The sequence below is a fragment of the Pteropus medius genome, unplaced genomic scaffold (assembly GCF_902729225.1).
Source record: "Pteropus medius unplaced genomic scaffold, Ma_sr-lr_union100, whole genome shotgun sequence".
Lineage (NCBI taxonomy): Eukaryota > Metazoa > Chordata > Mammalia > Chiroptera > Pteropodidae > Pteropus > Pteropus medius.
This window is the reverse complement of record NW_024351735.1, coordinates 1,783,242-1,808,831: the sequence shown is the minus strand read 5'-3', so window position 1 is coordinate 1,808,831 and position 25,590 is coordinate 1,783,242. Positions and strand designations below refer to the sequence as shown.

General features: G+C 36.0%; 1 protein-coding gene and 1 pseudogene across 1 annotated transcript; one reads left to right on the top strand and one right to left on the bottom strand.

The window, feature by feature from the left end:
* Positions 1–1,836: 1,836 nt before the first annotated feature.
* On the top strand, positions 1,837–25,320 carry UBXN8 (UBX domain protein 8). The gene is made up of 8 exons (XM_039846438.1): positions 1,837–2,360; positions 5,822–5,944; positions 8,340–8,410; positions 11,801–11,923; positions 13,771–13,908; positions 15,326–15,367; positions 19,487–19,561; positions 24,101–25,320. The coding sequence occupies exons 1-8, from the start codon at positions 2,273–2,275 to the stop codon at positions 24,266–24,268; spliced, it is 828 nt and encodes a 275-aa protein (XP_039702372.1). The 5' UTR covers positions 1,837–2,272; the 3' UTR covers positions 24,269–25,320.
* Positions 6,229–6,348, bottom strand: LOC120589108 (uncharacterized; annotated as a pseudogene).
* Positions 25,321–25,590: the final 270 nt, after the last annotated feature.

Here is a 25,590-nt window from a genome sequence, read left to right as displayed (position 1 = left end):
AGTGACAGAAAGTAACCTCACAGGGTGATCTGATCACAAATTCCTAACTGGGCAGGTAATGGTGGGTGGTCACACCCAAGGCCTATAACTTCTTTAGTAGGTTTATCTTTGCTTTTAAGCAAGCCCTGTCTAGTGTTCTATTGAACCTAGGTTAACACACTTTTGGAATGCCAGAGCCATTCTCTTTTTCAGTCTCTCCCAGGCGGAGGTGTAACCACCCTCCAGGGAGCACATAATTTTGTTAACTCTACTATAATCCAATTATAGAGATTTCTCAGGTTTACTTTCTTTCACCTTAATTCCAAATGGTTAAAAAGAACTGCCAAACTGTGATTCTCAGAAGCATTTTGAGATCTTGCTTCCCTGCACGTCATCAGTTTGGCTCAAATTAAATCTTATAAAAATTCTCTAAAGGTTTGGATGGTCTTATGAGGATAGTATTATTCCATATACTATGTCCAATCCCAATGAGATACCCACATTGAAAAGGCAGCCTTAAACTATTCAAACTTAAACTTTAAAAGCCCTATAAAAAGCACTCTCGACTTCCCCTCTGAGACACTACTAAAATTATGTCAAAATAGTGTTCTCCCTTAATGTAGTAAGGGAGACATTTGGTTTTACTAGAACGAGTTATTCTGGTGGTATTTTAGGGTGAGTGAGCCTTAGACAATCGCAGTGAAGAAACTTTACAATCAATGACGTTTGGGAAATGGCTAAGACCCCAAGCAAATTAGAAATACTCAGGAGTGCCCACTTTATTGTCCTGACAGAGCCATCTATAGATTATAAAAACATAGGAAGCCAGAGGGGGGAAAAAAAAATACCCAAAGAAGTAAATCACATCAAAATGAAGATATTAAGAGCTTTAGAACTTCCTTTCTTTCCTGTCTTCATGCAGTCAACAAATGAGAACCTCTGAATGATATAATTACTTAATTGGTATGTCATGTTATAATTTATATTACCTCACCTTAGTTTTCAGATTGTGTTCTCAGATTTTGCACCTTCAATTCCAGATGAAGTTCTTTCTGTGGACCCAGCCACAACCTACCTATGTGTATGCCCATCCAGTCTTTAAACTGCAATATTTTAACTGCTGTTAAAGTCTGCATACTGTTTTCTAAACTTGGAACTTCCATTCTCCCTTTTGTCCTCCCACTCTTCCCCTTTCCTAATCTTTACAACACAATTTAGGTGATTTCTTTTAGGAAAGCCCAAATCTCTCGGGGTAGGGTTTGGTGACGGGTAGCACCCTGGGGTATCTCTATTACAGTGCTCAGGCACCATATTTAGGTTTACAGGGGTATCATTCCCACTAAACTGAGTTTCTTGAGGACAAACTCAGTAACTTACACATATTTGAATCTCCAGGCGTTCTAGAGTATTAGGCAAATTGTGCGATTCAATTAATGTTAGCTGAACTAAATTAAATTGAAGGATGAGGTGGAAGGATTGATGGATGGGTCAGAAAATGAAATTTCAGAACATGAAAATTTTTAAGTTGTGAGGCCCTTCATAACTTAACTGAGTCGCAGGTTGTCAGAAGCGCCACAGAGGTGAGTCATGGGATGGCAATGAGGTCATAGAACTGTGCGGCCAAGTTCAGTCATTAACAATAACCTGTTGGCAAAACTAAGAAGGAGCTGAACAAGGGTTAGCGGGTCTCCAGGTTATGAAATTAGGTGCCCGACCTCACTTTTGAATCGTCTTCCCGTGGCACCAGACCACAAGGAGTCAGAAACCGTTAGAGATTTAAAAAAAAAAAAAAAAAAAAAAAGGTGCTTCTTAAGAGTAGTGCTTAGTAGCTCTGACCCAGAAAACCACAGTCATCCACTAAAGACACAAGGTCAAGGAGCCAGGCTGCCTCTAACAGCATCAACTGCCCGTACACTTTCTCCTCCAGTTCATTTTACTGTTGAGAGCGTTTTCACAGCTTGCACAGAGTCTGACGGCCGAAGGGCAGGCGCTGCCGGCCTCAGCTCCAAGGAGCCGCCACGCTAGAGCTCAAGCTTTTCTTCCATTGGACTTGGCTCGGCGGGCAGCCAGTGGGGCCATTTCCCACGGACATCATGTAACGTGGGGCGGTAACTTGTATTTCTTCTCATATGAAGCTACAGATTATGAGTTCAAAAACTCAGGCTTATCTCAATCTGATCAACGACAGGGACCTAGACTCTAGTCCTCTCCCAAAATCCCGCCCTCACGGAACGGTTCCGCTCTAGACCTTCCCAGGGGAGGCAACACCGGAAGCGGCGGTACTTCTGCCACAATGGCATCTTGTGGAGTCGTTGGCATTTTTCTCCTCTCTGCTCTTCCCCTCTTGTGTCTGGAGCTCCGGCGTGGGATCCCGGATCTAGGTAAGCGTTCACTTCTTCCTCTTGGCGCTCACACGGGGCGATTTTCCCAGGGATGTTGCGTAGAATTACCGTCTCGCAGCCGCGCCGCCACTGGCCGGCTTTGACTACGACTCCCAGGCTGCATCGCGCCTGCCTCCCTCTTCAGGCGCAGGGCGGTTCAGTCGCAAGTGTCCCTTTTCCTTGGGGTACCCGACTGCATTTAGCGGAAAAAACGTCCTTGCGGATCTGGTGAAGTTTTGTGTGTAAGGGGACCGACACAGAAAGCACAGGAACAAACACAGACACTACTTTCAAATTGTGTTGAATGCGCAAAAGGAAATAAAGAGGGCGATATGACGGAGGCCTTCTGAAGAATCTAAACAGATTTTAAACAAGGATCCAGCCCTTTTCAAAGCCGGGTAAAAACATTACAGACATTAGGAATTTTGACATGTTGGAGGAAGAGGATGACGACCGCTGTGGCTGGATTAGGGAGATTAAGGGGTATAATGGCTCGAGATAATGTAAAAGTGGAAATTCTCCAATTTCGGGGAGGCAGTATTTACAGGTGTAAGCAGTAACTCAGTTACAGGGAGGTGATATCTCCAGGCGCCAGCCCCAGGAGAAGTGCAACGTTCCAAGGTGAAGATAATAAAACTGTCTACTAGGCCCTGTTTGATCTGAGAGTTCCCCGGATACATTTATCTTTGTACAAACCGTTAATGGCTAACTTCTGCTTCTTGTAATCTGCTTATTCAAGGATGTAGTAGGAGGCTTTATAAGCTTCCTCCTCTAGAAGCTCGGGGCTGATCTCCTCTAACCCTGCGTGGTAGAGAGTCAGTCGCTGGCCGGCTAATAAAGGCTCATAATTAATCTCAATTGGCTCCGTGGGTCTCAGAATCATTCGCGTCACAACAATAACATTAATTGAATATCTATCTATTATAAGCCTGACACTAAATGCTGTTTATAATGATCCAATCTGCATTACAATTGTAGGCGGTGGGGACACTTGAAACTGATGTAGGGAGGTTAACTGACTAAACGTTTTTAAAAAAGTCACTGGATTCAGTGTGGAAAATGTTTAGGAAAGGAAGCTATAGTGGAAGCAGTGGGACGGGTTAGGTTTTTGCAGTGGGCTAGCAGTGATGATGGCATGGACTAGGATGATAACATGAAATATGCACAGCTTTGGGATATTTACAAAGTAGAATCAACAAGATTTGACAATTGGGGTGAGGGAATAGAGGGATTTAAAGAAGACTCCTACGTGGAGGATAGAATAACCCTAAGTAGCTGGTAGTGCCAACGATAAAGGGAAAACTGAAAAGAAAATGGTGGACCTGTGGAAAATCAGTTCATTTTTGGACATATAAGTGATCAGATTACATATCTATCTCCCTCATTAAACTCAGTTTTGAAGTTAGAGAGCATGATGAAACTTAGCTTTAATGTTTTCTCTCTCTTAATCCTCCCTTGCCACCCCTAAGAAGTCAGGTACCCAGAATTTTGCTTGAAATAAGAAATTAAAATGCTTTAACAAATTATACAAAGACCCTCCCAAAGCCTCTGATTCAATTCAAGATGTGTTGAAATCTTTGGACCTTTTATCCAAATGACACAAACGTTAAATTCACACTTACCTATTAAAGAAGTCACCTGATCCCTTTCCAGCATCCATCTCTACTATGCTCATTCGGAATCTTCTACTTTGCACTAACATTTGATTCACTCAGTCAATGAGAAGGTGATTACTGAGGATTGCAGAAGGAGATCTGTTTACATGATCAGCTTTGACGACAGAGAAAACACTTCTTGAGGGCAGAGACCATATCTAATTTGTTTTCGTATTCCCGGCACTAATCAAAATATGCAATTTAATAAAAGTAAGCCAAAAATTCTAGAAAACACAACTGGGCTCCTGGCAGCATCTCCATCTAGTTCCTGAAATTTTTACTTAATTAACGTCTTTCTCCTAGAATCCTCTGTTTTGAAATGATGGTTGTTTACTATGGTTTCTTGATAATGGTTCTACAATTATCTAGTAACAGTATTTAAGTCTATTTACCAATCATATATCCCAGTTCAACAGCTATAGAGCTAGTTATATGTGGAACGGTAGTTACAGATATTAATACTCTTAGTTGGAGCTGCTAATTGAATTCCAGGAGTGGTGAGGAGTAGAATTCCCATACCTGTTCATTCACCTGGGCTATATTTTTGGACATACATTGAAAAACTATTCCTGTCCTTTTCTTCTGTGTCAAAGCCTTCATTGCCAGTGCATATTTACTTGTACTTAAGCTAAATATTTTGCTGCTGGTTCCTCACATGTGTTATCCTTTGAAGTGCCCTGCACATGGGCTCTTGCGTGTAGGTACCAAAAAAAAAAATCAACTTAATTTAAAATTTTTTTACTTGAAAGATCCACACACAAACCTAGTTCTATTATATTCCCATATGACATTTGCAAATTGCTTGATTACTAGAACAAAAAGCAATATTATGGAATATAAATCCCATAACTCAGTGGTTTCTCTAAATACCATTACTCTAGGTATTAAATTACTTTCGTAATGGCCAGAGTTACTCCAGATTTAATTATGTTATATTGAACAACACCTGAAACAACAGTTGGACGGGCTGTGATGCAAAAAAAATCTATAAATATAAATACGTCTGTATATATAATTCTCTCTTTAATTTTTTGGTTAATAGACTACCAATGCCATCACATTAGTAAAATGGTTCCTCTGTATTTCCGTCTGGCAATTTTTGAGACTTACAAAAGCAAACTAAAAATTCCTGGGGTGGGGAAGGAACAGTTGAAACCATTTTTTTTAAACCATTTTTAACCCAACTTTATATCTCCATTCCTTCACCATTTAGCAAATTATATTACACAAAGTAGGCACTTGTTACGTTTTTTTGCTGATTTAATTTTCATCTTGGTTCTTAAAATATAAAGCCAAATACTGAATTTTTACCTTTTTCTAGGCAAACATGTATATAGTAATTTTATTTACAAATGACCAAATAAATATTGAGAAATAAAGCAGTTTCATAATTTAACTGCGAGAAATAAGAATTTAGTATTTCAGTGGGAATGACTGTTTTTAAACAGAACTAGATTATCACCATTATTTAATTCCTAAATATGTGGATAATTTTATCTCCTCTGAGCAGAAAGGAAACTGGTATTACATATCAGTGATAGTCATAATATTTATAATGTCACCAGTCACTTGGATTATACCTATATTCCTGAGGTAGAAGATGTTCTAGAATTGTTTTCTGCAAACTTGTTCTGTTAATAACCATGAAAAATTGTGGCACTCAAAGGAGACTATATAAAATAATATAAGACAATTGCATAACTTTTATTATACTTTTCCATTACAAATAATCTTCAAATGTGTTGTTATTAGTATCAGGAAAAATATTTTCAATTTTAATTTTTTTTTTTTTTTTACTTTTATAAGGAATTAAAGATATAATTTTGCTGTGTGGCCGAATTCTCTTACTGCTTGCTCTTCTTACTTTAATTATTTCTGTGACTACCTCATGGCTTAACTCATTTAAATCTTCCCAAGTTTATCTGAAAGGTAAGTTTATTGTTTTTATACACTTTTATACTTTACTACTAAAATTTGTTTCCTTTATTCGAGAACCCTGCGTTAATAAGAACCATTTTACCATTAATTTGTACAGTGTATTTTCAAGGTAATCATTACAACTTTGGTCATTGCTTAGGCGTAAAAATTAAGGGATTGTAAACTGACAAGGTCCTTGCAATCTGTGAGGTCAACGAAGGGGTTGCCTCGCCTTTTTAAAAAAAAAAAAAAAAAACTTTGGTCATGATTTTTAAAAAATTTTTTATTATTATTTATGCCTACAGCACCTGGTCTTCCTAGGTGGTCTCCCATCCAAGTACTAACCAGTCCTGACCCTGCTTACTTTCTGAGATCAAATGGGATCGGGCTTGTTCAGGGATGGCATGGCCGTAGACCATGGACCGTGGCTCCATTGGGGTGTGAACCCAGGACCTTCTGCGTGTAAAGCAGACGTGCTAACCACTACACTATGGAACAACTCCAGTCATGATTTTGAATGGATCATACATCTCAACATTTTTATTTATAAGAAATCATACATTTTCCTTATATATACATTTGAAACTATATCATTTCTAAGTTAATACTTTGCAAATTCTCTAATTTTAAATTGTGTTTATGCAGTTTAACTGCTGTTTGATTACATATAGCTATAAACTATTCTATAAATGGTAAATGTATCCACCATTAATCTCTTAAGGCTTTTCACCCTATTTTTCATTACATTCTGGCAGTTTTTATTTATGCACTTATCTCTTATGTATAGTTAGGTGCTCTTAATTTTAGGAAACCATGCTTGTTCTTAGTTTTCTTTTTTCTTTTTTTGATAAGTGAAAGTTTGTGTTAGAAGCCTTTTAAAACCACATTGTACTATTGTAATTTGCCTCAGATGAATCCTAAATCTAATGCCTACATTCTTACATCCTATTAGAAAAGAAGCTTGCCAATAGTAAATCCGGGGCATTATGTTTTATTTTGCTATTTAAATGTAAACAAATAAAAGGAAAATGACCGATGTCAATTTATAGCCCTTTCAAACTAACTATGAATAAAACTATAATCCTAAAAGGTTATACTATTCAACTAAAATTTAAAAGACAACGTGGATATTTCAGGATTTCCCAATTATAGATTTTGGAATTTTTTTCTTTTGGTAAATTATTTGATCTCTCATACTTCAAATTACTCAGCTGGAAAATTAAAATTACTCATTGTAACTTCTCTTAGTAACTTTGTATTGACTACATTTTGATATAGGAGGATATTTGCTGCATACATTAAACTATCAGGTCAAGTAGTCTATGTATTTATTATAAATAAAGGAAACATGCACCTGACAGTTTCTTAACCTTAAGTTGCACCTGTATGTTTTTGGACTGCGAGTCACTTTGGTACATTTATTTATGGGTTGTAATTTTGAAGTATAAATCATGGAAGACTAAAACTAATAAGTAATTAAGACTGTATAGTGCCTAATTATTGTCAGATTTTTCTTCAGATGAGTAAAAAACTGGCTTGCTCACACACTTGCCATTTTCTCTGTTATCAGATATTGAGATATCAGACTCCAGATTTATCCAGAACTTTTTAATCTTCCTTATTTTATAAAGGTTTGCAAGATGAAGTATATCAAAAGTTCAGAAGTAGTCAGTTCTCAGTGGCTTTAAGGATTAAAGCCCCTTCCTCCCCTGCTATTGATTTGTTTGAAAACTATATTCTTTGACTCAGTTTGGAAGGGGTCTTAAGACCAAAAGTCTGACTGATCACATAGGAAGTTAGTGGCCGAACTGGACTTTCTGATTTCCTCTGTGGTTTACTGTCCAAATCTTTCCCTAATAAACTTGATGAAATAGTTACTGACATACATATAAAACTGTTGAGAGAAAGGAAGCCTCCTCTTTAAGGAGCCAGGCAGCTTAAAGGATATATTTTCCTAAAAGATTCCTCAAGAGAATAATGAAATGTAATTAACTTAAATGAAATTTGCACCTAGAATAAAAAAGGTACACATGCAGAAATCCTTCCTTTTGACATTCAGTGGATTATAACCTAATATTGGTTTAGTCACTATAGGCATTGCCAAGCATTGCCACCTTTGGGATCTAGGCATGTTGCTTTTACTGTCATGTCCAAGGGTGACCAAATGGCACTCCTCCTGCCTGCAGTGTGTGCAGTATTCCACACTTCATGTGTGTAATGGGTTTCCATGCTACATCATGGAGGTGTTGAAGCCCTATTGGGGGCCTGCAGAAAAAACCCAACCATAAGCATTCTTGAAGCCGCCTCACCAAAACTATAACATACAGTATTAATACATTATCAGAGGACTTTTTTTTCAGAATAGATCTTTTCATACTGATTTTACTTTTATGTTTCGATGTCTTAGAAGAAGAAGAGAAGAATGAGAAAAGGCAAAAACTTGTGAGAAAAAAACAACAAGAGGCACAGGGTGAAAAGGTAAAGCATAATTTTTAGAGAGTGTATCTAGAAAGAATACAAAAATATCTGGGGCTTTTAAATTTAGGTCTGTTGCTTTCTGTGTGCTCAGATTTTTTTTTTATTGTTGAGCTCAAATTCATATGATATAAAAATTAACCATTTTAAAGTGTACAATTCAATGGCATTTAGCACATTAATAATTTTGTGCAACCAGTACCTCTCTCTAGCTCCAAAACATTTTCTTCACCCCAAAAAGAAAACCCCATACCCATTAAACAGTTACTTCCTCATCCCGCTAAGCCCCCTTCCATCCTCTGGTAACTACCAATCTGTTTTCTGTTTATGGTTTATCTATTCTGGACGTTTCATATAAATGTTATCCTATAACATGATGTCTTATCTCTGGCTTCTTTCACTTAGCATAACGATTTCTGAGGTTCATCCATATAGCATGTGTCAGTACGTTATCCATTTTTATGGCTGAATAATATTCCATTGTATGGATATACCAAATTTTGATTATCCTTTCATTTGCTGATGGACATTTATGTTGTTTCCACCTTTTGGCTATTGTGAATAGTTGAATAGTGCTGCTAGTGTTAACTCTTCTTTAAAGGTTTGATAGAATTCACCAATGAATCCATTTGGTCCTGGACTTTGTTGGCTTTTAATTAATGATTCAATCTCTTGTTAGTTCTGTTAAGATTTCCTATTTCTTCTTGAGTCACTTTAGATCATTTGTGTGTTTCTAGAAACTTGTCCATTTCATCTTGGTTATCTAATTTGATGGCATATTATTGTACATAGTATTCTCTTTTAATCCTTTTTATTTCTGTAAGGTCACATTCATTTCTGATATTCGTTGTCTTCTCTTTTTCTTAGTCAAGTTAAAGAACTTGATCTTTTCAAATAATCCATTTTCAGTTTTGTTGGTTATATTGTTTTTCTATGCTATCCTCTATATTTTTATCTCTTCTGTAATCTTTATTATTTGCTTCCTTATGCTAGCTTAGGGTTTAGTTTGTTCTTTTTTTAGTTTTATAAAATATGTAATTAACTTCTTGATTTGAGATCTTTCTTCTTTACTTAGATGTTTTCAGCTATAACTTTCCCTCTGAGCACTGCTTTTGCTACATCTTATCTGAGATAGGTTTTGATAGCTAAAAATTGCTTTTACCATGGATGACTGTCTAAGTTATCTTCTTGACCTTGAACTGTCAGGTAGCACTTGGGCAGTTGCCAGATTGATGACTAACCTTTGTGAAAGAGGAGATTCCTGTGGACTTTCACCTAAATATTAAAAACATAAATCCTTTACAAAGGCCTTAATACATGGGATTAATTTTTGACATCAATCACTTATTTTTCTGGCAAATAAATTATTCCTTTTTAAGTAACTAAGTGAGGGCTGAAAGCAAATCACAAAAGTAAAAGCCTACATATTTGGGGGGCGGGAGGTGTACTACATTTCTAACTACCTGATCTGAATTTAATAACAATGAAAGTATCCTTGCAAGATTTTTAAGAAGATCTCTTGTAAATATTTGAACTCCTCAAGTTTAATGTTATCTTTTATGGAAGTAACTGTTAATTTTAAAGCCTTGCATGATTATTAGTAAACTATAATTCCATCTACATGCTAATTGTATACTAACTGGCATATGTAATTCCTAAGAGTATGTAAAGTTGGGATTCTTTTGTTTGGCAAAAGTCAAAAAACTTTATTAACTCTGTCTTTTCTCTTTAGACAAAGGAAAATCAATAAATCGATGTCACAATATAGTCTTTGTGCATGGTGAAGTGCCTGATCTGTGCAGACATGTGTCCGATGATACATAAAATTTTTGAGTCTTTGCATTTAAAAAAAATGATCTTTGTCTTCTGACACTTGATTGATAGTTTGATTTTGTATTGAATTACAGGTTGAAAATCATTGGAATTTTGAAGTATTACACCATTATTCTCAAAATTCCAGTGCAGCTTTTCAAGTTCCCTTTTTTCTGTTCGTTAATTTTTGTCTCCATTTTTTATGTTGGAGGCTTTCCTGAATCATCTGGTAGTCCTTGGCTCTGTCCTTTCAGATTTAAGAATGATGCACTAAGAAGCTAACTGATGGTATATGCATTTGTAAAATTTCGAGTTTTGTGTTCTTTACTGTTTATAAGTTATACTTCAGCGGAAATGGAAAATAAAGCTAAATTGGAATTTCTGTGTATGTGAGCAGAGCTTGAAGTGTTGTCTGTTGGCGTAGGGTACACACCAATTTAATGGTAAGGGTGACTGAGGAGTAATCTAGCTTTGTCAGTATCTCTGTGTTCCTCTTGCAGTTCACTTTCTTTAGAGAAGGAGCCTGGCTACCAGCAGTCTGAGTCAGGTAGGAAGACAGCTGGGGAGTCTGTGCATATTCTGTTTTAGTTTGCACTCTTGCCCTCCACTAGACCTGGGATCTGTGACTCTGCAGCCTCTCTGGTTCACATTCCCAAAGAATAAACCTTCTGTGCCTGTCTATATATGGTAGGGTGGGTCTGGGGATCTAATAGGTCTTTTATCTTTCCCCCCCACCCTAAGAACCTCAGATGTAAATTGGAGTCGTCATCATCCTTGGTTCACTACATATTCATCATTGCTTGCTGGATGCATAAGCTTCCCCCATCACCCTCTGTTTTTAGCTCTGTACCCTACCCCATGTCACTGCCATGGTATCTGGTGTCTCTTCAGAGCTGTTGCAGGTCTGTGGAGGGGACTGGCCTACTTCTTTATTGTTATCCTCCTTTACAAGCACTTAGGTTGCATCTTTCCCACTCTTACATCAGCTACCATTCCTCCTCCTGCCCTCAGATATAGTGGTTTGAGGATTATAATATTTCTGTTTTATCAGCGATGGTATTTGGGTTTCTATTTCTTGTTTCCATGGTTGTTTTGGGGTGATTTTCAAGAGGGAGGAAGGCAGAAATTTCACTCTGTCATCTTAAAACCAGAATCTCCATTTCTTTTGAAATAGCTCCAAAAATATTTTCTACTTTACTATGATTGAGCTATTCAATTAATGCTCTTCCAAATGAGTTGGTGCCTTGGGCATTATGGCTTAAAACACACCGCCCCAACTTTCAGCTCCTAAGAAGGCATCTTTGTATCCCTAGCCCCTAGTCAGTTTTTGTTACACTGAAAACACATTAAAGGAGATAAAAGCAGACTGCCTTAAAAGCATAAGTATAGAACATTTACCTTAGGTATAAATACAAATTTTTAACAAACTGATGCAAAAATGGAGGATGCTGCTTTTTTTGGCCAAAATTTAGTGTGAAAACACAATTTCTTACCTGGTTCTTATTTACAACTTTATAGACAATGTAAAACCTTAGGAATGTTAATTTATAGTAAAAACACCTAATTTATTTTTTTGAACAGGCCAGCAGATACATAGAGAATGTTCTAAAACCTCACCAGGAAATGAAATTGAAAAAACTGGAAGAGCGCTTTTATCAGATGATGGGTGAAACCTGGAAGTTAAGCAACGGTCATAAACTTGGGGTTAGAAAATATTCCGTTTTATATTTTGAATTCCGTTAGTACTTAAGTTTCTTTTTACATATAAAGTGATTTTTTAAAATTGCAAATGATGTTAAACTGTTAATAGTCTTTTTTTAGGCATCTTTATTTTTTATTAATAATGATTGTACATCAGTTTTTATTCAGTATATTTGTGTGTGGTTTTTGGTGCCTAAGAGCATATAACTTAAAGCCTTGAAAAGCTCTAACGTAAGGTAAACTTTAAGAAAACTGTTGACTATATCATTGTATTTTATGAGGGAATTCAGATCTTTCTTCAAGGATCTTTAGCGTATATGCTCATTTTGCTTGCGTCTGTTTTTGTATAGCCAAATTAACTCTGGCTCTTTTTTCCTTTGGCATTGAGTATGAATTTTGTTATTTGCTCATGGGAGTTCACAATTTTAAGTTTTCTTACAGAGAAAAAGGATATTCATAAAGGAATTACGTTTTAGAATAAAACTTAATAGTTTTTATGTGTAAGATCATTTCTGTCCCAAAGATTTTTTGCCTTCTGTTACAGTGCACCTTTCACTATCTTGTAAAGAAAATGATTCAGTAAAAGTAAACAGGATTCTTAAAGTGAAGAAGAATCTATTTTTATTCTGTTTATAATGGTTAAAATCAAGGGTGAGTAATAAAATTAATGGGAAAGACAGGGAAGGTAAAATGCAACTGCTATGTACTGATTTTATTTCTGAGTTGAGTTTGTCTTTTGTTCAATTTTGTGGTGTTAAATGCTGATTTCAGCCTGCCACATCTCTTTCTGAAATGGTCACAATGTGAATTAGTCATTTTGCCCCTTGCTATTGGGCTATGTCTTCATGGCACTATTAGTTTGTATTTTAATGTAATAAGTGTGTGTGTCTGTGGTGGGGGCGGGTGGTGTAGCAAAAAGTCAGGGACAGGGTAGACCATTGGTGTTGTTATAAAGGCTCTTAGGGCCATCAAAACATGAGAATTGGAATGTTAGAGATGAAAGAAAGTGTATCCAGAAGCTGAAGCTGATCAAACCCATAGTTTGCAGTGAGGCAGCCTAAATTCAGTCAGTTAATTGTTCAGCATCAAGATCTCTTGGCTCCCATTCTCCAGGCTCCTTCTACCAACTTCTCTTAGGATAAAGGAAGCGGGAAAACAGCCCACCGAAATGGTGGCCATTTTTGTCTGATAAAGAGAAATTTTACAAGGTCAGTAGATACGGAAGAAAGGTATTAGTGAACTAATAAGTATATATTTGAGAATTTGACACTGAAGTGAATTATCTTGCTAAGGAAAAAGTTTTAATAGATAATATTGATAAAAATAATCTTTATGCTTTCTGGAATAAAATCCTTTGCCTCCTAAAGTGATCGATTCAAATGGAAGCCCCAAATTTAAATTTGAGAACCAAAATATGTTTCTATATAACAAGATACTAAGGCTGCATTCAGTTATGGAAGTTTTGCACAGTCATATACATAGACATATGTTTTTACACATATGTTCTGTTTTCATAGGCTTTTAAGGCATAATCCCTTGCACTGCCTTGCTTCCTTTACTGAAAAGAAGAAAAGATATCCAGATTTTTTTCTTTTTTTCCATCCTACTGAAAAATTTGGGGGTCAATTAAAATGGAAAGGTCTCTCTCAGTTTTGTATCTATCAGAGGGAACCTCAGAGCTGGATAAGGGTATTTTCTACAGGATGTTAAGCTCCGTGTTTTCTTGTCTAAGGAGATAATGCTTTAATTTTCTGGGTCTAATAATGACTATTATATTTTTTTGCTGAAATGCCATCAGGTAAATAAAGTTGATAAAAGCATCTCTTTAGAAACTGTCTGGTTTTGACCAGGGTGATGAAGATTTGGTGGTTGAAAACGAGAGTCAGACATCTTTTGAAACATCAAACAGAGAAGCAGCAAGGAGACGGAACTTGCCTAATCCTTTAATCAAAGTTTCACCACCTGCTGAACAGCGCATGCAGAAGGAGGTTCGTTATGCAAAGCCTACTCACTGCATTGTATCAGTGTACAGTAGGAATATTGTTCTCTGGGTGAGGTGGTATACTGAGTGAAGAATAGGACTGGCTTTTAATCCAGATGATGTCTTCCCACTACCTTATGAAGTGATAGACTTAATTAAGAATCACTTTTCCTGCTTAATATTAATGTTCTGAATCAAACTTAGAAGGTATGAAGATAAATGATACTAGGTTTAGATACTAGGTTCAGTTTTCTTTTTAAGGAAGTAATTTGGTTATGTAGAAATGAAAAACAATGTTTACCAAGGAAATATTCCTTTTGGTAGCTAAGACATGGTGAAGCCATATTTAATGAGTGGGTAATAACACGAGTGTATCATTTTCTTCAGTGGCCCTACTAGGGAATGGGTTAGCAACCACTCACTGTGGAACAGTGCTCAGCTTTTATTATTCCTTCTTTCTTTTCAGATTTTTAATCCTTAAGTTAAATTTGGAGCTGGCAAAGATTAGAAATAAGAAATCTGTTTTTACTGACTTAGGAAAAGCTGGTGGGTTATCTAATCCCTGAGAGTGGTTTCAAATGTATTGCTTCTTAGTCTGAGGCGTTCCTGGTCCCTTAATGGAGCTTGAGGATGGGAATCAGGTCACTGAAGTATTTCTAACATTTCAAAAAGATCTAATGAACTGTATGGACTAATTAAAAATTCAAGATTCTTTGTTTTTTGTTAAGAGCACAAATTAGCTCATGCTGATGGTAAATTTCAGTTGACCATCACATGTTTTGATACCAAATGAAAACAAATGGTTTATTTAATAAATGCAATTAATGTTTGTCAGATAAAATGATATAAAATGTGGAGTCTATGGTATTAAAAAATAAAAAGTGTTCCTAGAGGTGAAATTGAAATTTGACAAGTGTTTTAATGAAAGAAAATGGTCTGAACATCTGGTTTTTTAATAGATAAAGAAAAATATGGAAGCACTGAGTAAATCATGCAAGCAACCAAAGTGAATGGTTGCTAACCAGTCCTCTAGAAGAGCGAGTGAAGAAAAATATACATTCAACTTAAAATGTGTATATGTATGAACCGAAGTAATTGTAGGGTCTTATTTTCCTCTGTCCTTAAAATAGTATATTTTTATATAGTATCTTGGAACCTCATAAAAACAAAATTCTTTAAGTGTGTATAGATTGAAAATCCTGTTCTTATGATCTTTTGTTAGCACAAAGTTGTTTACCCAAAAATGTTTATGAATTTAGCTCTTATTCTCATTGTAAACTTCTTATAAGTGTATCTGAAATGAAAAGATTTCATTAAACTTAGATGTGTCTAAATTTTGTATTGAAAGGAACTTTTCTCATTGAGATTATTTTTTCTTCTTTGAAATGTTTACATTCCTGTTACTAATATTTACTTTTCTTCAGGTTCCAGATTTACCTGAAGAACCTCCTGAAACAGCTGAAGAAGTAAGCTGATTTTTTTCTTTGAAAATTAAATATATTTTATATTTCCTTTAACGTTAAGTAGGGCTCATCTAAGTTTGGGTTTAGAAAGTATAGATAGTGTAAGTGCTTAAGTAATTGCACTATAATTAGGTCTTGTTTTGAATATGGAGTAATGTCAAACTCCTAAACTCACATCCTGTTTTGGAAGCCTGCTGTCTGCTGAGTATGTTTTTTAGAGCTTAGAGCCTTCCAGCTGCATCAGGCAGAGATAAGATACATGGGCTTTTCCAAAATTCAAGTGAGCAAATAAGGTACTTATTAAGATAGAATCAAAATAGGCAGATAACTTTAAATTTTAGTTTTTCTCTTAAAAAAGAGAAAATGAAGAATGTACCTATACTGTAGATATTTGAATTAAAGGGTAGTTTGCTGTTTAGGGGGCAGAGTTAGACTGAAACCCTACTCTGCATTGAGCCATTGTCAACACATTTGTAACATTTAAGTCCAGTACTGTGGATGTCAGGAAAATCTGAAAGTCACATAGAAATAGAGATAATGAAATGTATGATGCAGGTAGTGAACTCCCATGAGAAACACAATGGTTTCTTTTGTTTGTTTCTCCCCCGTACACCAGATAAATTTCTCCCTGTTATACCAGATAAATTCATGCCCATGATATAGATCTGTCCTGATCTTTCTACATTCTCACTTCTCATCAAGCTCAGGGTTGATATCCATGGCAACCATTTACAATACAGGAGTAATTAAATATAGCTCAGGTTTGACAGGGAATGCCTTTTATGAATTTACTCTAGCTTTGACACACATGACATTATTCCTACAAAATAGCAGTTTGTCACTGAAGGTGCATGGATTATAGACATCAGATTTTCAGTGAATCCTTTGAAACTGTACCTTTTAGTGATTACATGTAAAAGGACGGTGTTTTTCTTCAGACTTTCAGATCTGTGACACTAAAAAGGTTGAGAAACTTCTGCTCCCCTCTTTGTAAGCGTCATTTATAGTCATTCCGTTTTATTTCTTCTCTATCCTTTTCCAATATTTGTTAGGTGATATGTTGTTACACTCATTAAAGTGTATGTGAGAGTAATGGAATTTTAGAACCAGAATGAACCTAAATAACAACTCTCATCCCATTTCCTCACTTGAAGCTGAAGCCACAGGGTAAGAGTCTGAGGTGCCTGCTGGGAGAACCCAGATCTCCTGGCTGTAGCCAGTACTCTTCCCTCATTTATTCTATAAGCAATACTGTAACCCCTATTTTCATATCCCTGCTCTGAGTTTTGGTCCTCTTTACTCTGTTTTTGGTTAATACAGTAAAAAATAATTATAAATAACTGTTATCTGAGAATCACATGTAAAATGTATGCACCATATATATATATATAAATATATACATAGTGTCAATTGGTCGAGCAACTTTTATAGTGAAATTTTATAAAGAATGCCACTAATGTATAAGTTGATACTACATGATACTTTTACAGTGTATTCTACATTAATGAAGAAATGCTAAATATTGGACTATTTTCATTCTATCACAGTCATCATTAGGCAAGGCATTTTTCATCTGTATAGTTGCTACTGCTCATAAATTTCTAAGAAGCCAGTGCAAAAATTCTTAATTTCCCACTAACTGTTCATAAATGTCCCCTGTTCTCATTGACTTAGATCTTGTTATCATACTCTTGATCTAAACAGCTGTTTCTGAGCAGTTAGTCTGGTCTCTCTAGACGCTTCTCTATCTGGATTTTCCCCTCATTATAGCCAGTTTTTCAGAATAATGAAAATAGTAAGCATGGAATATCATTATAATCATAAAAGTTAAAAACAAGGAAACGAAATTATTCTATTTTGGGGAGCGTGCCATTCCAATCCATCTGCTATTACCTTAATAAAGTATTTTCGAAGTAAAGACAACATGCCTAGAGTAGGGAATGCAAGATATACCTGGTTACCCAAGACTTCAGGATATTTGTCTTTGTAACTTATGTAATCATATCATTTCTGGCTTTCTGCAAAATGCTATTTCCTGTTTTGTCAACTTAAAAATTTTGCTCTGGTATTATAATCATTACATATCATCATATATAAAGTTTGCCCTAGCAAAACAAATATATTTTGATCTCTAAGCTATATAACTGTTTTATGAGTACATACATAAAATAATTTTACTTTTAGGAATACTAGAAATTATAATTTTCAAGAAACTATCTATTTCTTTGTTAAAGTTAGGCCCATTAAATGTATGGTGTTACCCACAGAATAAAGGGACATTTTTATAATTCTGTAATGCTAGGAGAAGGGACTAGAATTCATTTTAAAGGTTAACGGAACCAGATGAAGCTTTCACTATGAGTGTGTGTGTGTGTGTGTGTGTGTGTGTGTGTGTGTGTGTGTGTGTACATGTGAGAAAATTCCTATTAGAGTAGAAGCCTGCTTGGATTTAAACACAGACTAATAGAAGAGGAAACTAATGACTAACGTGTATTTCTGATAAGGAAGGGAGGGATCTGAAACATAATTAACATAAATCTTTCTTTAGCAGTACACCCTAATTTTTTAGTGCCTGTTATGTATTTAATATTACAACTATCCATAGAGCTCTAAAATAATATAAGATTTTTAAAATGAGAGGAGGAAATAACTCATGGTGATCTTGAATTCACAAGGGAATATTCATATGTTGCTGTTCTACTTTTAAATAAAAAAGACAATAACTGTATAATTTAAGATAATTTGAAAATAATTTTGTAAATCATCAAATAATGGTACCATATCACCACAGCAACTGTTTTCATTATCGTATGCTATCTTATTTCATCTTAAGGAGTACTTGAGGACCAAATTTTAATTATTGCTGCCACTTTTAATTTAGATGTCATTTAACATGTTTGGGACAATGATTTACTTTCCAGTTTGGGTTGTGTCTCAAGCCTTTTACCCATTATTCCACTACACTGTCAGTATTAGGAAGATTGAACAACCAGTTGTCACAGTAATTGTAATAACAGAACAATTGCTAGATTTCAAACAATGATAGTTCATTTCTTTCAAGTATTTATCTAACTATAATGGAAAACATTAATTCACTAAATTTTAACCCTATTTTCTCTCACAGCATTTGGCTTTAATTATCCTATCAGATCATTAAAATTTGAATGAAATCTCACTGTAATAGTTACATTTTATTGTTTCTAAAAATAAGCAAAATTGGCTTTTAGTCTGTGATTCAGTTATTTTGTGATTTGTTTTATCATAAAACTTTTTAGTAGAATAACAGGGCTCAACCCTGCGCTGATTTGGATGGGAATCAAATACCTTACCTACTTGAATGGAAATATTTTCTAACATGGCTTGCCTGAAGCGGGTAGGCGCTGCTGTGAAACCACCATTTCTATATGATGCCTGCATTAACTCCCAGGACAGTTATGATAATGTTAACCATAAGAAAAGGTTTCCTGTCGGGTAAATAGTAAACATCAGAATAAATGACTAATTCATCATCTTTTCTTTTTGGAATGTTTTTTTTTTAACAAACTAGCAGTTTGCAAGTTCTTTTTAGCTGTTTCGCTGTTTTGTCAAAGGAAATATTATGGGGAAACTTAATATGTAACACAATTAAAGCAGGACTGCTCCCAGGAGAGGTCTCAGAGCTCCCAGTAACCAGGACCAACTCTAGGCTCATTTGCTTAGGTGATGTAGGCATGGAGCACAGCCTACAGTAATAAAGTGAACAGGGTAGCTTTTTGTTTACTTCCAATCTAATGTTTCTCTTGCTGTATACTATGAGGTGTCACTGGATCTTGGTTTAGTAGGTCACTTTTGAAGCACAGCTGCAATCTGCATGTTACTAGGCAGTTGTTTAGTCTCTGGTGCCCCCTCTGGAAGGCTCTGTCACTGATCTCAATTAGTAGGAAGATGTTTTTCAGTTTCAGAAGAATTATTTCTGTTTAGAGTGAATTTTATCTGGATCTTTATGTTGGTCTATTACCAGAGCTAAATTCCTACAAAACCCCACATGAGCTTTTATAATTACAGATGTTTCACTTGAGTAGTAATTTTAGATTGCAAAGAGCAGTGGATTGGAATTCATATCTGAATATTTTTATTCCTCAGGTAGTTACTGTTGCTCTCCGATGTCCAAGTGGGAGCATCCTGAGGAGAAGGTTTTTTAAGTCTTACAGCTCGCAGGTGAGGAAATGCATATTTTGAGAAATATTCGTGTTGAAATTGGCAATACACTTACATGTATTATAATTTATAAGTACTCTATGTTGTAGAATTTTGGAAACTGTAGCCTGCTGGGTCCATTTAAACTGTTCTGCATTCAAAAATTTTTTCAGTTCTTTTCCTATTTTTTTATCTGTTTTGTTTGTTTGTTTGTTTGTTTTAGTTACTTAATCACAGCTTGGTGGGTAAGCTGCTTTCAAATCCTTAGGAAGCAGCCATTATTAACTTTGTTCCCATGACTCCTGATGGATTATTAACCTAAGCCCCTTTGCTTATATGTAATTTTCAGATCATTTTCTAGGACTTATTTTCTTTTGTTCTCTTAAAAAAATGTTTTTTCTCTTAAAAACAATACTGTGTTCATTAGCAATACTCTGGAAAATATAGAAAAGTAGAGAAAAAAAAATTATGATCTGCAGTCTCACACCAAAGCTAATAACTAATATTTTCATATATTTCTATTTTTGAATGCATTTAAACATATAATTATGTATTCATTAAAAATATGTACCTAATAAGTTTCTATCCTGATTATTGCATATAACCTATGACAAGAATGCTTATAAACCAAGAAAAATTGAGGAGTGAAAAAGATGAAAGGGGAAGTACAAATGATCAGTTATATAAATAGTCACAGGGATGTAAAATACAGCATAAGGAATACAGTCAATAATATCGTAATGTTGTAATTACTATGTATGTTGTCAGATAAATACTAGATTTTTAAGGTAAATGTTTAATCACTATGTTCTGGTTAACCTATAACTGTAATTGAAAAATAAATTTAAAAAAAAGAAAATTTGGAAAAAAATTTTACTACCTATTTGATAGTCATTTCTTTATAAGGAGCTATACAAATCAAGGAAAAGATAAACACCTCAGTAGAATGGCAGATAAAAAAATATGAAAAATTTCCTGAAGAAGAAAGACCAAGTGTCAGGGTCAGGGTCAGGGGTATTGCTGAGCTGACCCAGAAGCTTTGAGATGTGATGCCCAGTTGGAAGAATGCACAAGAGGCAGACATGAGGATGAAACGGCAGGCACTAACTTTATTGCGTGGACCGCACTTCTGTTGGGAAGTGCAGTTCTATTGGGGAGTGCAGTCTATTGCACGTGGCACGCAGTCTTGTGCACGCTTATCCTGCTCCCCTTCTTCTCCAGGGACCGCATGGCTCTTCACATAGCAGAGTACAAAAGTGGCATTCAGCCACACATGCGTGATACAATAAGCTGAAGTATGTTTACATATTTTCTAAGTCTGGGGTCCTATTCCTAGTCACGGGCCTGGATCCCAGCCAGACTTTGGGCCAGTCAGGCGTGGCGTCCACACCAAGTAACATAAAAATATGAAAAAGATGCCTGGCCTCGCTTAGAATTAAACAAGTGATAATTAAAATGGGACACCATTTTCTACCTATCAGATTGTTCAAGAGTAAAAAAAAATAGTACCCAGGGAGAAAAAAAAGGCGTAGATGATAGAGGCTCTGTTCATTCCCTCTGGCGACCAAATCAAAGTTGTGACAGAAACAAGGAGCAGCCTCAAGGAAAAATCGTCTGGGCTCTTGATGAACAAGCCATACAACTAGGGAGAAATCCAAGAAAGCAGCCTGCAACGGCAGAAGGTAGGACGGGGCAGGGACACAGGGCTGCGCGGTCCAGAGTGGCTGAGTGAGACGGAGGCTGTGGCAGCAGCATCTGCAGAAGCCTCTTAAAGGGGCCGCATCCACAAACGGATTTTCGCGGTTATGGACCTGCTCACTCTGAGCACCAGTGCCGATTAGGCTGTGCTCAGTGGGTACCAGGGACTAACAGGGAGACATTGTCAGAGTGAGGGCTGAGGCAAGACTCACTCTGTACAGAAGTGCTGGCAGTATCCATTGTTCCTCTGTTGAGCCCTCCCCCTCCCAACACCGTCATAGCTGTGGCAGCATCAAACTGGGTAACAGATTGCTCTGCCCAGAGGAGTCCCTGAAACCCCGCCTCTCCCAACTCGTGGCCCCACCCAAGCCACATCCAGGTGTATCCTCAGCAAGTCAGATGCTCCTTGCTGAGCAGTGCCTAGATTCATACTGGAGGCAGCTGGCCTCGGTTTCCGGCATGGCCTTTTGAGGCAACTGTAAGCATAGCAGCATCTGTGGATTGCTTGCTGAATCTTAACAGGTGGTCCCGGAGGGGAAGAGGCTTGGGCTAAATTTGGCCTGTAGCTGTACCCCTCTCAGGACTGTGCCATTGGACAGCTACTTCACAAATCCACACTAATAAGACTGGGAGACTTAGGTGCTTTGCTTAGTACATAGAAACAGACACGGAAAGGCAGCCAAAATTGGAAGATGAAGAAGCAGAAACCATATGACAGAGAAGAACAGAGATCCAGGTATAATGGAGTCAAGTAATCTAACAGATGCAGAGTTCAAAACACTGTTTATAAAGATGCTCAATGAACTTATGGGAAGTATAGATAAATTCAGTGAGAACTTCAACAAAGAGATCAAAATCATAAAAATGGAAATGGAAATTATAAAAGGGAACGAGTCTGAAATGAGGAACACATTATCTAAGATGAGAAGTATATTAAATGGAATAAACAAAGGAATAAACAAAGTGAATGAAGAAAAGGATCAAATGCCCTATCTAGAGGACGGGAAAGCCAAGGACACACAATCAGCATGGCAAGAGATGAGATGCCAAGACTATAAAAATAATTTAAGGAGCACATGGGACATTATTAAGGGTCCAAATATTCATTCGATCAGCATAACCGAAGAAAATCAAGATGTTGAACAGCTGTTTGAAGAAATAATGATGGAAAACTTCCCTAACCTGGTGAAAGAAATGGACATAAAACCCCAGGAAGTTCAGAGAATTCCAAAAATCAGGGATCCGAAGAGGCCCACAACATGGCACATCATAATTAAAATGGCAAAGCTTAAATACAAAGAAAGACTATTAAAAGCAGTAAGAGAAAAACAAATAATTACGTATGAGGGAATACTCATAAGACTGGCAACTGATTTCTCAAAAGAAACTGCAGGACAGAAGGGCCTGACAAAAAATATTCGACAGGATGAAGACCCAGGATATACAACCAAGAATAATTTATCCAGCAAAGCCATCATTTAGAGTTGAAGAACAGATAAAGAGTTTCCCAGACAAAAATAAGCTAAATGAGTTTACCACCACCAAAGCATTATTACGGGAAATGGAGGGACTTCTTTAAGAAGAAAAAACATGTATCAAAAAATAAGAATAAAGAATGGTAACAACTATATTCCTATCAATAAGTACCTTAAAGGGAAAAGAATTAAGTGCTCCAACCAAAAGACAGAGTGGCTGAAAGGATAAGAAAACAAGACCCCTACATATGAAAAGGGAAGGGATGAAAAAAGATATTGCTTTGATGGACCTAGAAGGTATTTAAGTCAGACAGAGAGATAAACACTATATGATTTCACTTATATGAGGAATTTAAGGAATAAAAAGAACAAACTAATCAAAAACAGACTCACAAATATTGTGGACAGTTTGGTATCGGACAGAGGAGGGGTTTGGGGACTGGGAGAATGGGGAAGGGCCAAAGAAGTACAAATTAGTAGCTGATGGATGGTCACGGGGATGGGGAGCACGACACAGGGAATGCAGTTAGCATTAATACGTTGTCTAGGTGGAGGATCAGGGGAGGGAGGGTGCAATTGGGGGGATCATTTTATGAACTATATAGCCGTCTAACCAATGTACTGTATACTTGAAACTAAATTAAAAAAAAAAATAGTACCCAGTTTTGCCCAGTGTGTGGGGACAACAGGGGTTCTCATTAATCGTTCATGTGAATGTAACTTGGACCTGTGTTCCTATGAAATAATTTACCAGTATATATCTTTAAAATATATAAAAATACATATTTGGGGCCATTAGTTTCATTTATGAGTATTTATTCTAAGGTCATACAACTTCCTAAAGCAACAGACCTTTCTTTGGCATACACAAAAACAGTGTTGCTTTTAGGCAATAGTAATTGAAAATTTGGACAATTACTATGAGAATATTCATGACAGGGAATGTTATGAATTCATAGGGCTGACCCACTGAAAATCATGTTATCATAAGGTAGAGTCTCTGGGGCCTGCACGTGTCCTTTGTGACCAAGTTCCTGAGTGATTTTGATGTGGCTTAGATTATGATCTAAATCATTATTTTTCCCAAATGTTAACCTTTTGTTCTCAATCTTTGTATTGAATAATCTTTCCATCCCCTATGGTTGGGGCTTTCCTAATTGTTAAATGCCTCTGCTGTCTGTGGGTGCCTGTAGTCCCTAGGCCTTAAGCAAAATGTGTTAAAGGTTATTCATATCTCAAAATCCATGGCATACTATTTTTCTTTACACTCGAGAAAGTTCCTTTGAAAGGTAGGAAAGTTCTGTAAAATGGTAAAATGTCATGGTGATCCTGAGGGACATAAGAGTGTATAGTATTTGATAACTATGTTTTTTTTTTTAAATTTTAGGTCCTGTTTGACTGGATGATGAAAATTGGGTACCACACATCCCTATACAGCCTTTCTACTTCCTTTCCCAGAAGGCCTCTGGAAGTGGAGGGAGGCTGGTCATTGCAGGACATAGGAATAACTGTGGATACTATACTCAACGTGGAAGAGAAAGAGCCAAGCAACTAGTTAAGAAATGAGAACTACCTGTTCTACATAAAATCAGTTATGCCACAACCTTACAGGACAATAAAAGAATCATATTAAAATCATGCTAGACCTTGATTGAGCTCAAGGCAGTAAACACTTTAATTGCTGGTGTCCATGGGAATATATGGACACACAGGATTAGAAAAGGATTGCTCTCTGCATATAATTTTTGGAATGTGCCATTTTATACTGTATCAACTGAGAACTAGGTAAAAATGTACACTGTAAGACACTCAATAATTTCTTTTCTTCCTAGATGACATCATCTATGAAAATGACATCATTTGTTGAAAAACAGTCATATGACTATAGATTCTGCCTCTTCAATCCATCTCAGTCACACCATGAATATTTCACAATTCAATGAAACTCTTTAAAGCCTTATGAGTAAGAATCTTCTGTTGTATTTCTAAAAATTAAAACATTTTAAAGATGATTCAAAGCTCTTTAAGGCTTTAAAGTGCTTTTTGATAGGTATATGTTAATGTTTACTAATATTTAAGATTTATATAATTTTGCCTTGCATTGAATTGTAACATAAAGTTCCAGGTAGACCAATATTTTTAAAAATTAAAATATTTTTAAAAAAATAGGTGAGTTTCTTTTATATATCTGGTCGTTTCATTTTCTGCTTATAAACCTGTAAGTACTCATGCACTATGATACCAAGTTCAAACACCGAGTATGGAATAAAAGGCTGTTAACTTTGTTCTAGTCACTCCCTTTTTTCCTTTTCCATGCTCTGCCTTAAGAGTCAGTTAACTTGACTCCTGTGTATTTCCCTTTATTTAATGCTCCATTATACCTCTTCTGTAGAATTTATTACATTTTATTATAAATAGCTATGGTTTTGTTTTTCCAAATACATAATTCCTTAACAGCAAGGATTATATTCTTTTTGTTCCCTCTACAAATATCTAGTAGATACTTAATATATACTTGAAAATAAATATTAAGTTGTCTCAACCATTAACTTTTTTGTCTCTGGAATATCCCACATTAAAAAAATAAATTGATTATAAATTGTAAAAAAAGTGCTGTTCCAGAACTTTATAAAATAACACAAAAAATGTCACCTATAATCTCTACTTAGAAATAAACATGACTAACATGGTTTCCTATATGTCCCGTCAAGATTTTTCTAAGCTTATATACCATACATAAAAAAAAAAAAAGACTCCGTATTTTTTGACCTTTTGGAAAAACTGATTATTGTGAAAGCTACCAAGTAATTACGCTACATAGGATGAAGCAGCGTGCTCCGAGATGGCCCCCAATGAGCCCTGTGTCCTGGTGTTCAC

Excerpts from the sequence above, each read along its gene's own strand:
- UBXN8 (XM_039846438.1), top strand. The coding sequence starts at position 2,273 with ATGGCATCTTGTGGAGTCGTTGGCATTTTTCTCCTCTCTGCTCTTCCC. Across the intron at positions 8,411-11,800 it reads AAGAGGCACAGGGTGAAAAG|GCCAGCAGATACATAGAGAA; the intron begins GTAAAGCATAAT and ends TTTTTTGAACAG. Across the intron at positions 19,562-24,100 it reads TTAAGTCTTACAGCTCGCAG|GTCCTGTTTGACTGGATGAT; the intron begins GTGAGGAAATGC and ends TTTAAATTTTAG.